Genomic DNA, 16,744 nt, shown 5'->3' on the forward strand with positions numbered 1-16,744 from the left:
TACAACCGTTAAACCTGGAGCTTTACTCTTGTAGTAATCTCTGCAGCTAATTGAATCTACCCCTAGGTGTGACTTGCATGTGAACTCCGGAATAGAAAAGGACCCGGAATGGAACTTGGCATTAAAAAAGCACTGGCCCGTGCATCGTAGCACTTCGTATACAGATTCAGGCTTGTGAAGCAGTTTTGCTGTATCATACTGTGATTAAATTGCACAATCGTGTGACAGGCGCTCGGCACAAGCAGAGTTGCACAAAACCTGAAACACAGAGCAGGGATTTGTGGTCTAACTGCAGCAATGAAGGATGAGGACACTTCTGTACTTCTCCTCCCCATAACTTTCTTTTTCATCTTGTAGCCGAGCAGACAATAGAGCAATTGGCTATTGGGACGGATATCCCTTGAACCTGATTACCGATACACACTACACGATTTAATGAACAATATAATGTTCTGTCCTTCATTAGCGCACACCAGGTTGCGTTTCCAAATCTTCCGGTTGGCCATACAGCATAGCCAATCGAAGACTTTACATGGGAGCGCACAAATCACCCCTACACACTAGGACTTTTGTAAAAATTGCTCAATGATTGTGTACACACTGTATCGTTAAGTTTGGAACATTCAAGGGAAATCATCAGCCAATATCATTCATGTTGTCTACTGTAGTGATGGGGAACCTTTGGCACTCCATCTGTTGTTGAACTACACATCCCAGCATGCCCTGCTACAGTTTTAGCATGGCCAAATAGTAGAACTGTAGCAGGGCATGCTGGAATGTGTAGTTCAACAACAGCTGTAGTGCCAAAGGTTCCTGATCACTGCACTCGGTGATGTAAACGCTTTGTTGTTACAAAACAGCAAGTTGTCCCGCTATTGCTCCATTGTATACCCAGCTTTTCATCTCATTCTGGATGTCCCAGCACTTACTTTAACTTAACATCTGGGGTGCCTCAATGTACTTGCAGGGGTGCCCTGAGTTGGTGGTCCAGCACCAAATCAAATTATTTATGGTCAATGTAATAGGCAAAACTAGTGCTTTTGGCTTCCAGTCATATATATGTGGATAAACTGAAGTGAATCCTGCCCCTCACCAAATACTAAGCTTACTGTCTTCTCTCCTAACTCTCTGCTGTTCCTGAAGTTTGTTGCCTGAGTTTCATCCCTAACTCCCCTCTTTCTTTCACACTTTGCATTCATGTTATCTTTCAATCCTGCCAATTTCACCTCTGCAAAATATCCAGGAATAGACTCTTTATCACTCTGGAGGCTACTAAATCTCCTGTTTACACCTTTGTTATCTCCCGCAAACAGCTAATCCCTGGTCCTGATTTCTTCCTCCTTTTCACTGTTACCGACTACAATTGAAACATAGAAACAGAGAATTTGACGGCAGATAAAAATCTCTTGCACCATCTTCTGTCCCTCCCTCCCTCCCTTTTTTTTTTTTTTTTTTTTTTGCAAATTGACCTCTGTGTTCTTTGTAAGGATATTCTTATGCCTATTCCAAGCATGTTTAAATTGCTCTACTGCCCTAGTGGTATATTTACTAAAGAATGGGTTTTTGGAAGTGGGGATGTTGCCCATGGCAACCAATCTGATTATAGCTATAATCTTCTAGAAGGTGTTAGATAAATGATAAGTACAGTAGAATCTGAGTATTTGCTATGGGCAACTTCTCCACTTTTATAAACCCAAACTTTAGTAAATATACCTGCTAGCCTCTACCACCTCTGATGGGATACCACTTATCCACTACTGTATTTCCATTGAGTCTACCTTCCTTCTTTTTCAAAACATGTCATTACGTTTTACTACTTTCAGTGCTGCTGCTTGTCTCATCTTTCAACCTTTTAGCACTGATTCAGCTTCCTTCCATCAGCACCTTCAACTCACTGTCTTCCCTTCCCCTACAGAATCCAGTTTTAAAGAAATTCATACTCCCTTACAAACCACTCAGCCACTTCTCCCCTCCTACATCTTCAGCCTCATCTCCATCAACTATTCCTCTTGCCCTCTCCATTCCCTCTCACCCTTCTTCCTCACTAATTACCTCCTCCTCCTCCTCCCATTCGCATGTCCTAGGCTTTTCCTATACCGCTTCCTTCCTCTGGAATTCACTACTCTATCCTGTCAGACTACTATTCTACATTGTTTCAAATTTGCACTAAAAACTCACCTGCACATTCAGGCCTACAAGATCGCCTAACACCAGTGGTTCTCAAACTCTTCTGTGGCACCCTGGGGTGCCTCAATGTACTTGCAGGGGTGCCCTGAGTTGGTGGTCCAGCACCAAATCAAATTATTTATGGTCAATGTAATAGGCAAAACCTGTGCTTTTGGCTTCCAGTCATATATATGTGGATAAACTGAAGTGAATCCTGCCCCTCACCACATACAGTAACTGAACCTAAGTATGACATTAATACAATCTACTTAATTTCATATTTTATCTGAATTTCTCAATAAGAAACTTTTGGCCTAGGGGTGCCCCAACAAAAATTCAAGTTTGTGAAACACTGCCTTACACTCTTAACTCACACCCTTTGCTCTCCCTCATCTCTTCTTAGTTCACCTCCCATTTACACCGCAACTCCCCAAGACTGTAACGTCTCACAAGCAGGACCTGCCTCCCTATTGGTTTTCAGACAGCACTATCCTTTTCTCTAGTGTGCTCCCATTTAGTCACCGACTCTGATTCTTTCCGTATTTCTATCCCCAGGGTATTGGGTCATTGAGAGCTACTGTTAATAACTTAAGGGGGTATGTGACTAGATTGCTTAGAAATTAAGCACGGATCTCTCTGTGTGTATGCCCCCTAGCGATGCGCGGCCTCGCTTGTGGATATGGCCGGTACTGGTACCGGTATCGCGCTGAGTGGGGGAGAGATGTGTGCTGAGCGTTCGTGCTGTATCGCTCATCACACATCTCTGGGAGAAATCTCATGTGTACGGCCCTTTACTGTAGTTGTGTTAATATTTCACAGGTTTTTTTTTTCCCCCATGTATTGTCTGTTTGAAGCTTAGGAATTATAATGATTGTGTATATTTATCTAATTTTCCCTGAACGATGATACAGACTAAGTAGCGCCATGTAAAAAGAATAAAACATGTAATAAATTCCACATTGTATGTATACTGTCAGCAGACGTCGACTACAGGCCTGATTTACGATTTTGGGAAAAACACATTTAAAATTAAATTTACTGTATTTATTTTCTTTTATTTACAGGAACAAATAATTAGTCTTGTCAATGAGATCTGTGGGAAAGTGTCTGGGAAAAGCAACAGCATCGAGAGCTGTCTGGTTAAATGTACACCAAAAAGGGGACCAAGGAAGAGAGCAATGCTTGATGTGCCAACATCTAGACTTTCATCCATCAGTTTGTCCAAAAGTGCTTCAAATTCATAATGAAGATGCCAACACTCCCATTTCTCTGAGCATATAGAATTTTATATATATATATATATATATATATATATATATATATATATATAAATATATATAATTTTTATTTTGTAATTATACCATAGTTGGAGTACTTTGCTGTAGAGTACAGGCTGTCTTTGCACTAGCTCTAAGAAGATTTTTTTTTTTCGTCTTCTGGTTTTTAGAGAAGTAACTTTGTTTTAGCATTAAACTGATTTTATTTTATTTGTTTTCTATTTAGACACTGCAGTCTGAATTTCAACACTGCAGTCTAGTCACTGTTTTATGATAATCTAAGGGGACAGTCTGTGTTTTTAATTTAATTTTTTTTTTCCGGCAACCCCCATAGACTGAATGAGAAAGCCTACCTTGACAACAATGAGTGAAAAAAACAAGGCTTTTAAAAAATTTTTGATAGGTTTGAGGTGTGTTTTATTTCTTTGTATTTCTTTATCCAGCCAAGGGAGCAGTTTTTTCTAGAGAAGAGAAAAATGAAACTTGAACAAACCTGCCCCTCCTTGGTTATGTCTCATTCTTTCATGTGCAAGATGAGTTTTTTTGTATTTTTTATTATTATTATTTTTTTTAAAGTGGGATTTGAAATATAATAACTTAAAAAAAACAAACACAAAAATTGGAGGATGGTTTGGCAGCTGATGATTAACTTTTCCACACAAAACCCGGAGGCAAAATGCTGAGATTTGGAATCGGTTTTCTGTTACCAGCACATTTCTATGCATCTGTTATAGGAGAAGAGGAAAATGAACTCAAGCAATGCCTGCCTGGAAGAAGTCATGTGGTGGGGTGGGCGGGTTGGGGATTATAAACTGTGCCTGATTTCATAAGGAATCCACTCTGTTATTTTTGGTGCTGTTGGCTACTTTATCAAAAAAAGAAAGAAATGTTTAAAAAAAAAAAAAACTTCAATAGCATCCTTCGGTAAAGAAAAGGAAAATTAATTTAAAGTATATATATATATATAAATGGTTGAAGCCTGAAGTGCTTCTATGTCATAGACGTGCAATCTTTCTAACATTCCATTTCATTCCACTGCTGTCTCAACACATCACACAATCAGCATTAATATATATGTATTTTGTTTTATGTTGAACCCTCTCTCTGTTGTAGATTCTTGCTGTGTATTACTTTGCTAATTTCTGCGACAGAGATGAATTGCTTCAGTGATTATCTTTTAGAGCCACTAGGGTCTGATTTTATCTTTTTATTTTTTGTGAATGTGAAAAATAATTTTCCTCATTGTCTTGTCTTTTTTTTTGTTAGCTCTGTGTCTAGCAGAAGAGAAAAATACAAATCACAATTTTTTTTTGTACATATGCTTGTAAATTGTTTAAAATACTTGAGCCTTCTTTTGGGGATCGGGGTGGAAAGGGGACGGTGAAAAATAAAGATGAAGAAAAAGCCTTACATTTCAGTTTCTTCATCGGATGGTTTGGATGCTTACAGGGTTATTCTTGTAACATATATAAGTGCTGCTTACATCACTGAACAACTAAAAAGAAAAAAAAAAGGATAATGGTGTAATTTTTAGGCCCCTTTTTTCTGATTGGTTATGTGTGGGACTAAAATAAAAAAAAGGGAAAATGTTTTAACAAAATTCTTTATATCATGGTTGAAAGAAATCCGAAAAACCGTAGCTAGCCATATTGCACTGAACTCGCCAGTGGAAACTATTGGGAGAGTGTCCTTTAATACAATTTGTTTGTTGTTGTTGCAGAAGACTGAACTGTTTTTTGAATATTTAACAATAACATAAACAGAGTCAAGTGTTTTTCAAATGTGGTTGTCCAGTTTTATGGCCTTGCTGTGTGCTTTTTCCCTCTTGACAGTAACCTTCTATGACTACGGCTTACAGGTTGACATTTTAATTTATTGGCACTGCTCTCTTTCCTTGTGGTGGAAAGACTCCATGTTGTTTATTGCCAGTTTTGTTTACTTTTCAGGTTTGTACAACAAGGTTTATTAATAAATAAGACAAAACTTTTTGATATGTGTGTTGTTCATTTTGAGACACCCACTATTGTACCACTTTGCGGGTGGGTGGTTGTTTATGTATGAATACCAAATATAAAACATGCTGGTTAAACCTTAATCCACCTACATTTTTTATTTTTTGTTTTTACTGTTGGCAATAATTGACTTGGGAGAAATTCCTTATGGCACCTACAGTCCCTTGATGCTCCTAGGCCCACACGTTGGACTCCTATAGCTGGTTGCTAGCACGGCTCAACTATGTATATAACAATAACATGTGGGAATCTCAGTTGCAGACAGGCACAAGCAGGAGTTCGTTTCTTATGGGGTTTTTTCTTCATAATCCATGTCACCGGCTATAAGAATTCTGTTCTTTTGCTTTGGGGATGGTGGTTTATTTGTGAAATAAAATATTGTGGTTAAAGTACTATTTTAAACCATTAATATGCTTTTCTTAGTATTAATTAAATTATTATTATTTTTATTCTGTTAGAAATGTGCATTATTTCACCTGAAAAATAATATTTAAAAAGAAAAACACTTTGCATTGTTTATTTTCCCAACAGCAGGGTTTGGAAGGGTCAAGACGAAAGTTGTTGTAGAACCACAATTTGGCTTTGGGCCACCAGTGGAAACACATGCATAGATTTGGCATCGTGCTTAGTAGGTTTAACCCCAGATCTTTCTGGTTCTCAATAGATGCTCAGTTGGATGTGTATTATACAGAATATAATCTATTGCACATAATTTCATTGACAAGCCATGGTTTCACTTTGGAATTCAATTTCTGTTTCTTGTGTTCTGCACTGGTCTACAGTAAAATGGAAACCACAAAAATATATTTATTATTTATTAATAGTTTCTTATTTAGCATGGCAAATTCCGTTGCACTATACAATTGGAAACAGTGATAAAACAAAACTTTGTACATACAGACAGTAATAGAGGTAGGAGGGCCCTGCTCGCATGCTTACAATCTATACTAAAAAAAAATTGTAAATGAAAATGTATAAGACAATACTAATGCCAGTGCTAAGCACATCTCTTAACAGATCAATATGTGCTAGTCCCCACTGCTTTTTATTACAGCTTTTAACAAATGATCCAGAGTTATTAATAATGCTATTATAGAGAAACCACAGCCCACAGAGGTAAGCGGTCACTATACCGCTAGTTGGGATCCCGGATGTCACAATACTGATGCCGGAATCCCGACTAGCGGGGAAATACTGACGCTGGAGTCCCGGCGCCACAGGCTTTCCTCCCTCTATGGGTGTCCACGACAACCATAGAGGGAGAATGAATCCTGTGACGAATGCAGTGAGCCACCGCGCCAGCAAGGGGCTTTCTAGCGCCTGTCCCGCTGCCGGGATCCCACTGTCGGTATACTGATGGCCATGATACCGGCTGCCAGTTTTACGTACTGATCCCCCCCCACAGAGTAGATAAGATGGATACCTTTGAGTTATACATGCAACTCCATTCTTGATATCTGCAATATGACACAGCTATTTATATTGTGCATTACAAATAAGACGCATACAAATAATAAGGGAAGGCATTTAATAAAAACATATGGTACTGTGTAACGTCCAACTTCAGAAAATGTGTCCATATGACAATACCGTTTCTAGAACTGTCCTCTTTTATTAAGATTACAGTATGGTTGGAAAAGTTATAATAAGGCAGATGTGTACATACAGTATGCTGCTTTAACTCTAGTTACTGGGGGACCCTAGAGGGCATTAATAAAAATTATACCAAAATGCACTATTTAAATCCGGAAACAGAACATACATAGATTATATAATTTCTGGAGAGCCTGACCTGAAATTTGTCAGGATCCGGAGCCTTACCTCCAGTGGGTGCTCCCGCGGGTTACCGTCCCGCTGGTTGGCACAGCTGCGGCGGCAGGGAGCCGCTGGCGGCGGGTCCTCCCGGACGGATGTGCAGCTGCCAAGGGCCGAGGGTCTGGAGAGCCGGGCGCTGCGGCGGGGTTCGCTGCGGTAAGGTCCTCTGGTGGTGACACAGTATAGTGTGTCAGAGACATAAGCTGGCTAACAGCTAAGTATGTCTCCTGTGCTGGGGGCAGCCATGTTGGAGACCAGAGTATTACCAATGAAGTTCCCAATCTGTGTCCAGCCAATCCTGCGTGTTCTCTCCTTACAAAAGCGGGCTGGCTCAGAGGGAGAGTGCCAGTGCTTCAAGTTACCTCCTTGTGAAAGGTTCTCCAGCTCTGTGCTCCCAGGTTACATCTGGTTCCCTGGTCCTGGTTGCTCTCATCCATCGGTTACCAAAACGCTGCTGCAGTACTGCTGTCTAAGTCCGTTGCTACTTGTGGAAGCGCTCACGGGGTGCCAGGTTGTAGAGGAGCTCCAGGTGCTAACGGCGGTTCCCGCAGTCGTCTTCATTTCTTCAAGTCCAAGTTATTCAGCCTTGTCTTTCAATCACAAACCACAGTCTTTATTTCTTCAAAGTCCAAGTACTTCAACCTCGTCTTTCAATCATAAAACACAGTCTTCAGTTCTTTTTTACCGGAGTTCTTCATCTTCACTCTTCAAGTCATTTAACCATAGACTCTAATTCTTCCAGTTTCTTCTATTTCTCCAATATTCATGAACAGCCTGATTATTCATTAAAACTACAGTTATCTTCCTACGAAGTCCTCCTTTTCTTTACGCCCTCCGGCCAACGTTAACACTTAGTTTGGCTTCCACCCCATGTGGAGGAATTACATTCAGCCACCTTGTTTACTCTCCTCACAGGTAGATGTCCCTTCAGCCAAAACTCTGTTGTCGGAACCCCAACTTACGCCGAGCGTGACAGAATTCCGATTATGTTTGCTTCATGAGGCTGGTTTTAAAAATCTGCCAGTCCTGGTGACTAAATCAGCAGGGTGACCTAAACCCTGCCTTGAAAGTATCCCGATTCACCTTCAAGTGCTTGGTATCATTTTTATTAATGCCCTGTAGAGTTCCCAGTAACTAGAGTTAAAGTAGCATACTGTATGTACACATTTGCTACCTTCTTATGACTTTTCCAAGCATACTGTAATCTTAAAAATTAAGGACAGTTCTAGAAACGGTGCTGTTATATGGACACATTTTATGAAGCTGGATATTACACAGTACCATATGTTTTTATTAAATGCCTGCCCTTCTTTTGTATGTGCCTTAGTTGTAATGTGCAATATTAATAGCTGTGTCATATTGCAGAGATCATATGATTAGAGCAGGGCTGGCCAAACCGGTCCTCGAGATCTACCAACAGTTCATGTTTTCCAGGCCTCCTGGAGATCTGGAGAATTGTCAGTTAGGAATGAATGCACCACATCTTAATTAGTAATGACTACACCTGTGCACCAGCTAGGTGGTCTGGAAAATGTGAACTGTTGGTAGATCTCGAGGACTGGTTTGGCCAGCCCTGGATTAGAGGGACATGTATCACTCAAAGGTATCCATATTCTCTATTCTGTACTTGCCACTTTTCAGTACAGTATTCACTTTTGGGGGGGGGGGGGGGGGGGGGAATTGTGACCCAAGATTACATCTGTGATAGTAACATCAGCCCCATTTTAGGATTGTTTTCTTCAACAGACATATTCTGCATTTATGTAATCTGCCTGGACAGAAATACTGGCTACAAGCATCGAGGATTTGTGAGTATAATTTTCACTTTAGAAAAAAGACCTTCTGCACTTGTCAAATAAGTATACATACTGTACAATACAAAACTTATGTAACCCATATTTTATCTCTTATATTCCTGAATATAGATAGTCCACAAATTCAGTGCTAGAGGGTGCTACCACTAGCAACCAGAACAGTACATACAGTGGTGTGAAAAAGATTTTGCCCCTTTCCTTATTCTGTTTTTGCATGTTTGTCATACTTTATTTCAGATCTTCAAATAAAATTAAATATAAGTCAGACACCCTAAGTAAAGACAAAATACAGATTTGAAATGATTTAATTTACTGATGGGGAAAAAAGTTATCCAACAACAACTGGCCTTGTGTGAAATAGTAATTGTCCCCTTAGGTCAGAGGTTCTCAAACACGGCCCTCAAGGCACCCCAACGGTCCAGGTTTTAGGTATATCCATGGCTTAGCACAGATGCTTAAATCAAATTGACTGAGGTGCTAATTAAGTCATCTGTGGCCAAGCATGAATAAACTTAAAACCTGGACCATTGGGGTGCCTTAAGGAACGCATTTGAGAACCTCTACCTTAGATATTAATTCAACCAATGAACCAAATTGGATTGATTGGGTTCAGTCAGATCTATTATCTCCAAATGAAGAAAACTTGTAATAGTGGAGACTCTAACCAGAAGTAGCTGGTCTACCAAAATTCCTTCAGTGACGGGTTCAGTGGAGAATGTCTGCGGTCAGAATACCAACCGTGGCATCCCAACAAACCCTAACCCTCCCAACCTGCAGTCTAACCCTTACTACCCATGATGGTGCCTGAAGCTAACCCCCACCTTCTGACAGCCTAAACAGTGTGTGGGGATGCTTTGTTGCTTCAGGACCTGGGTGACTTGTCATAACTGACAGAATCATGACCTGTGCTCTCTATCAGAGAATCATGATGAAGAATACAGGTTGAGTATCCCTTATCCAAAATGCTCGGGACCAGAGGTATTTTGGATATCGGATTTTTCCGTATTTTGGAATAATTGCATACCATAATGATATATCATGGCGATGGGACCTAAGTCTAAGCACAGAATGCATTTATGTTTCATATACACCTTATACACACAGCCTGAAGGTAATTTTAGCCAATATTTTTTATAACTTTGTGCATTAAACAAAGTGTATCTACATTCACACAATTCATTTATGTTTCATATACACCTTATACACACAGCCTGAAGATCATTTAATACAATATTTTTAATAACTGTGTGTATTAAACAAAGTTTGTGTACATTGAGCCATCAAAAAACAAAAGTTTCACTATCTCACTCTCACAAGTCCGTATTTCGGAATATTCCGTGTTTCGGATATTTGGATATGGGATACTCAACCTGTATTCAGTCATCAGTCCATGATGTGAAACTCAAGCACAAATGTGTTTTTCAGCAAGTCAACATTCCAAAGCATAAGGGCAAATCTACCTTTAAAAGGCTCAAAAGAAGCAAAATTCAGATTTTGGAGTGGCCTAGTTAAAATCCTGACTTGAATCTAACTGAGATGCTGTGGCAGGACTTTACACGAGACGATCATGCTCAAAAACCCTCTAATGTGGCTGGATGAAAGCAATTGATGCAACATTCCTCCACAGCTACTGAATGTGAAAGACTGATCTCCAGTTATCAGAAGTATAACTCGGGAAGGGGGAAAAACTTTTTCTTTCCACTGTATACCAATGTATATGTAATAAAAGTTATATTTTAAATGGCATGCACCACAGTTAGGCGCCTCCTTTCTGTCTACTTTTTGGTGTTACTATCTTCCATTCAAATATGGCTTATATGTATGGTGTCACAAGAGTCCTGTAGCAAAGAACTGAACAAAAGGTTACGTATTACAGACTAATACAAACAAATGAACAATTACACATAATTACAATTTTCAGTTAGCAGAAGACAGTGGAAAAGGCCTTATTCATGAGTTTACAATCTATAATGGATATGAGTGGACCCAATAGGGAGATGTGGAGGTCAGAGACTGCAGAGTTAGGATGAGTGGTTAGGCACACTTGAAGGCTGGAAGAAGTCTAATGGAGCGTGGGAGGGCATTCCAGTGGATGGGAGCAGGCTGGAAAAAGTCTGAATGCACCAGTGGGAAGTAGTTATCATGGATGAGGTGGGGCGGAAGTCATTAGGAGGGAGTAGACTGGTGTATGAGAGTAAATTAAGTCAAAGAATAGGTGTGATTGAAAACTTTGAATGTTACAGAGGGTTTGTTTGAAGTTGTTACTGAAAGCGATATGGAGAAGGTGGCGGGAGGTGGGCGCAGAGGTAGATCAATTAGACCATAAAAGGATAGGAATAGACTAAAGTGGGAGTTAGGAAGGCCTGTATATTACAGTAATCTAGTAGAGAAATAAGGGCATGGATGAGTTTTAGTAGCTTTCAGGGCGAGAAAGGGTCTTATTCTACACTATTGTGGAGGTGGAAATGGCAGTATTGGGCAAGGAATGGAGTGTGGGGAAGAAAGAAAGGGCAGAATCAAGGGTGAGGCTTCAACAGAGGAGGTGGCATTGGCTAAGGCAGGGGTGGGGAACCTCAGGCCCGCGCCGTATAAGTCCCGCAAAGCCGTTTGTTCCTGCCTGCCGCTGTGTCAGTGAGACATGCCGCCCCCCAGTCTGGCGGCAGCGTGTCTCAGCTGTCAGGGCAGGGAGGAGAGCGCAGCTATGTCTGGTGGCAGTGGCGGGTAGGATCTCAAACCAGCCGCCGGTTCGTGAGCCAATTAGCACTCGCGGACCGGCAGCCAATCAGGAGCCGCCGCTGCCGGTCCGCGAGCTATGATTGGCTCATGAACCGGCAGCTGGTTTGAGGTCCTTCATGCCACTGCCCAACATAGCTGTGCTCTCCCTGCCTGGTCCCGGACAGATGACATACGCCACCACCGCCAGACTGAGCACTAAGGGCCAGGAGAGGCACATGCTGCGCTCTCGTCCCCTGACACACAGCAGCGGTGAGCAGCACAGTGGGGTGTGGGGCAATGTGTATCTGGCACTGTGGGGCATTTGTGTATCTGGCACTGCACTGACGTGTGTATTTGGCACTGCACTATTGGGGGCATATGTGTATCACGTCCCATTTTAATTACTAAGGGGCATAACTACTGGGGGTCAGGCTCATTTTTAAGTTGATAATTTTTGTATGGCCCCCAAAGGATTTTATAAATATCCAAAAGGCCCTTGGTAGAAAAAAGGTTCCCCACCCCTGGGCTAAGGGGATAGAGTTCAGTTTTTGAAATATTTTCAGAAAGTATCCTCTCCAGGAAGATATGTATGATATATAAGAGCGGACAGAGGTAAACTTGGGTATCAATGAAAGAGTTACCATTGGAGGCTAAAGGAACCGATAAGCAGACCAAGAGAAGGGGCGAAGAGGGTGGAAAGAAGAGGCTAAGGACAGAATGTTGGGGTACCCCAGCAGAAAGGGTGGTAGAGGTTGGCTATGGATATAAACAAGAAATAGTTGGGCAGGCAAATCAAGAGTGAATGGAGTTACAGAGCTTGGTGGAATGTAGAGGTTGGAGGATGAGGTAGTGGTCAGGAGGGTCAAGGAGTATAAGAATAGGCCATTTGGATTTGAAAGTGAGGTGGTTAGAGATAGTTGGTGAGGACATTTGTGGAGGAATGAAGAGTGAAAACCAGATTGGAGTGGCTCTAGGAGTGAGTGGGTACAAAGGAGACAGTTGTACATAACCCGATCTTGAGAGTATAAGGTAGGAGAGAAAAGGACATTAGTGAGGACTAAATCAGTTGAGGATTTTGTAAGAATGTGTGTGACCAGGGCATGCTTGAAGCATGAGGGAAAGGTGCCAGTGAGGAAAGATAAGTTCACCAGGTTGGCAATGTGAAAGCATTCTTAAGGAGGAAGGGGCCGGAGGAGGGGATGGGATGAGAGTGGAGGAAGTGAGAGGGCATTGACTTCAGCTGTGGAAATGGAAGGTGGACCAAATGGTTTGTCCTATAGGGGAAGTGGTGGTGGAAGTGGAGCAAGAATGGGTGAATGGAAAATATTTTTGAGGCAAAGTCAAGCACAGGGACAAGAGGAGGGAGTTCAAGGTAGCAAAGAGGCAGTGGGGATTGGAAGACCTGGGAAAAGATAAGGGCCTTGAAATAGGGCTTTATACTCTATCAAACAGTGGACATTTTTGATTATTTTTGCAGTTAGATGATGGCTGTGGTTCTACAGAAGAGCTGCCCCAGAAGAGCGTTCCCTAAAATCAAAACTGTGATAGTACAAGCTGGGGTCCACATTAGTACCATGGGGTATAGACTGATTCACTAGGAGCCATGGGCACTTTAAGAGTTTGATAGTGTAGGCTGGTTCCTCCCTCTATGCCCCTCCTACCACACTCAGTCTAGAAACTGTGCCCAAGGAGACGGACATACTTCGAGAGAAGGGAATACACAGATGGTGGTGAGATTCACACCAGCTCACACATAACAAGGCAAACCAGGCCAACGAGCCTGAACAACCTCAGCAACAGCTGAATACAGTACTTAACCAAGTAACAACACAGTACTAAACCGAGTAACAAGGTAGTACCAAACCAAATAACTGCAGGAAAACGAAGCGCTGGGCGGGCGCCCAGCATCCTTTTCTCGTAGTCCTCCTGGATTACGAGAAAAGGATTTACTGGTAGGTAATTAAAATCTTATTTTCTCTTACATCCTAGAGGATGCTGGGGTCCACATTAGTACAATGGGGATGTACCAAAGCTCCCAGTACGGGAGTGAGAGCGCGGAGGCTCCTGCAGAACTGAATGACCAAACTCTAGGTCCTCAGAAGCAAAAGTATCAAACTTGTAGAATTTCGCAAACATGTTCGAACCTGACCAAGTAGCTGCTCGGCTAAGCTGTAAAGCCGAGACACCCCGGGCAGCCGCCCAGGAAGATGCGAGTAGAGTGGGCCTTAACACCGCAATCCTGCCGTAGAATAAGCATGCTGGATAGTAAACCTTATCCAGCGAGAAATCGTCTGCTTAGAAGCAGGGCACTCAATCTTATTGGAATCATAAAGTACAGAGATTCCGACTTTCTGTGACGTGAAGTCCTCTTCCCATAAATCCTCAAAGACCTCACAACATCTAAGGACTTTGAGGTAATTGAGGAGTCAGTGGCCACTGGCACCACAATAGGTTGGTTGATATGAAAAGCCGACACAACCTTTGGAAGAAACTGCTGACGCGTTCTGAGCTCAGCTCTATCTTCATGGAAAATCAAGTAGGGGCTTTTGCAGGACAATGCCCCCAGTTCAGACACACGCCTAGCAGACGCTAATGCCAACAGTGTGACCGCCTTCCAAGTGAGAAACTTGACCTCAACATCCTGTAAAGGCTCGAACCAATCCGATTGCAGGAACTGCAACACCATGTTAAGATCCCAAGGTGCCGTAGGAGGCACAAAGGGAGGCTGGATTTTGAGAACCCCTTTCAAGAAAGGCTGAACCTCAGGGAGGGAAGCCAACTGTTTCTGGAAGAAAATGGACAGGTCCGAAATCTGGACTTTTATGGAGCCCAAACATAGGCCCACATCCACACCTGCTTGCAGGAAGAGGAGAAAACGCCCAAGTTGAAACTCCACCGAAGGAAACTTCTTGGATTCACAACAAGACACATACTTTTTCCAAATGTGATGGTAATGTTTAGACGTTACTCCTTTCCTAGCCTGGATCAGGGTAGGAATAACCTTTTTCGGAATGCCTTTCCGAGCTAAGATCTGGCGTTCAACTTCCATGCCGTCAAACGTAGCTGTGGTAAGTCTTGATAAGTGAACGGCCCCTGTTGCAGAAGGTCCTCTCAAAGAGGAAGAGGCCTCGGATCTTCCAGCAGTAACTCCAGAAGATCCGCGTACCAAGCCCTTCTTGGCCAGTCTGGAGCAATGAGGATCGCCTGAACTCTTGTTCTTTTGATTATTTAGAGAATCCTTGGGATAGGTGGAAGTAGACGGAACACATACACTGAGTTGAACACCCACGAAATTACCAGGGCGTCCACTGCCACTGCCTGTGGGTCTCTCGACCTGGAACAATACCTCCGAAGCTTCTTGTTGAGGCGAGAAGCCATCATGTCTATTTGATGCACGCCCCAAAGACTTGTCACCTCTGTAAACACCTCTGGATGAAGGTCCCACTCTCCCGGGTGGAGATCGTGTCTGCTGAGGAAGTCCGCTTCCCAGTTGTCCACTCCCGGAATGAAGATTGCTGACAGCGCCACCGTGTGTTTTTCCGCCCAGAGGATGATTCTTGTTACCTCTGACATTGCAGCTCTGCTCTTCGTTCCGCCTTGTCGGTTTATGTAGGCCACTGTCGTTACATTGTTCGACTGAACTTGAATGGCTAGATCTTTTAGAAGATGTGCCGCCTGTAGAAGACCGTTGTACACGGCTCTTAGTTCCAGAATGTTTATTGGAAGGATGGATTCCAGACTTGACCACCTTCCTTGGAAGTCTTCCCCCTGGGTGACTGCTCCCCTACCTCTGAGACTTGCATCCGTGGTTAGAAAGATCCAATTCTGAATCCCAAACCTGCGGCCCTCCAGTAGGTGAGAAGTTTGCAGCCACCAGAGGAGCGAGATTCTGGCTTTCGGCGACAGACGTATCCTCTGGTGCATGTGAAGATGAGATCCTGACCATTTGTCTAGGAGATCCAGCTGGAAAGACTGTGCATTAAATCTTCCGTACTGTAAAGCCTCATAGGAGGCAACCATCTTCCCCAGAAGGCGAATGCACTGATGAACCGATACTCGGGCTGGCTTCAGGACATTCCGGACCATTGATTGGATCACCAATGCTTTCTCCATCAGTAGAAACACCCTCTGCACTTCCGTGTCGAGAATCATCCCAGGAAGGACCGTCTTCTCGTCTGCTCCAAATGTGACTTTGGAAGGTTCAGGATCCAACCATGAGCCCGGATCAGTCGAGTCATGAGAGCAATGGACTGCAACAACTTCTCCCTGGATGATACTTTTATCAGCAGATCATCCAGATATGGAATTATGTTCACTCCCTGCTTGCGGAGCAGAAGCATCATCTCTGCCATTACCTTCGTGAACACCCTCAGTGCCGTGGATAGGCCGAATGGCAGTGCCAGGAACTGATAGTGACATGCCAACAGCGCACACCTGAGATAAGCCTGGTGTGGTGGCCAAATAGGAATGTGAAGGTATGCATTCTTGATATCCAAGGATACCAGGAATTCCCCCTCCTCCAGACCTGAGATCACCGCTCTCAGAGATTCCATCTTGAACTTGAATTACCTCAAATATGGATTTAATGATTTGAGGTTCAATATTGGTCTGACCCAACCGTCCGGCTTCGGCACCACAAAACGGTTTGAGTAGTAACCCTTGTTTTCCAGGTGAGATGGAACTGGAACAATGACATTTGCCATTTCCAATTTTTTAATGGCTTCTTGTAAGATAGCCCTTTCTGTCAGCAAAGCTGGTAAGCCCGATTTGAAAAATCTGTGAGGTGGGAGCTCTTGAAACTCTAGTTTGTACCCCTGAGTTACAATATCTTGTACCCAGGGGTCCAGGCCTGAGGATGCCCAGACCTGACTGAAATTTCCTAGAAGCGCTCACACCTGCTCGACCTCCAGGCTGGGAGGTCCACAGTCATGCTGAGGATTTTGAG

The 16,744-nt window shown here is 42.8% G+C and overlaps 1 protein-coding gene across 2 annotated transcripts in view; it reads left to right on the plus strand.

Moving 5' to 3' along the window:
- Window positions 1-5,434, plus strand: part of JARID2 (jumonji and AT-rich interaction domain containing 2) — a 365,382-nt gene extending 359,948 nt beyond the window's left edge. For both annotated transcript variants that reach the window (XM_063923201.1, XM_063923200.1), the window contains one exon: window positions 3,231-5,434. In XM_063923201.1, the coding sequence (XP_063779271.1) occupies window positions 3,231-3,410 (180 nt within the window). In that variant the 3' untranslated portion in view covers window positions 3,411-5,434. The remainder of the gene's footprint in view (window positions 1-3,230) is intronic.
- Window positions 5,435-16,744: the final 11,310 nt, after the last annotated feature.

This window comes from Pseudophryne corroboree, chromosome 5 (genome assembly GCF_028390025.1).
Source record: "Pseudophryne corroboree isolate aPseCor3 chromosome 5, aPseCor3.hap2, whole genome shotgun sequence".
NCBI lineage: Eukaryota > Metazoa > Chordata > Amphibia > Anura > Myobatrachidae > Pseudophryne > Pseudophryne corroboree.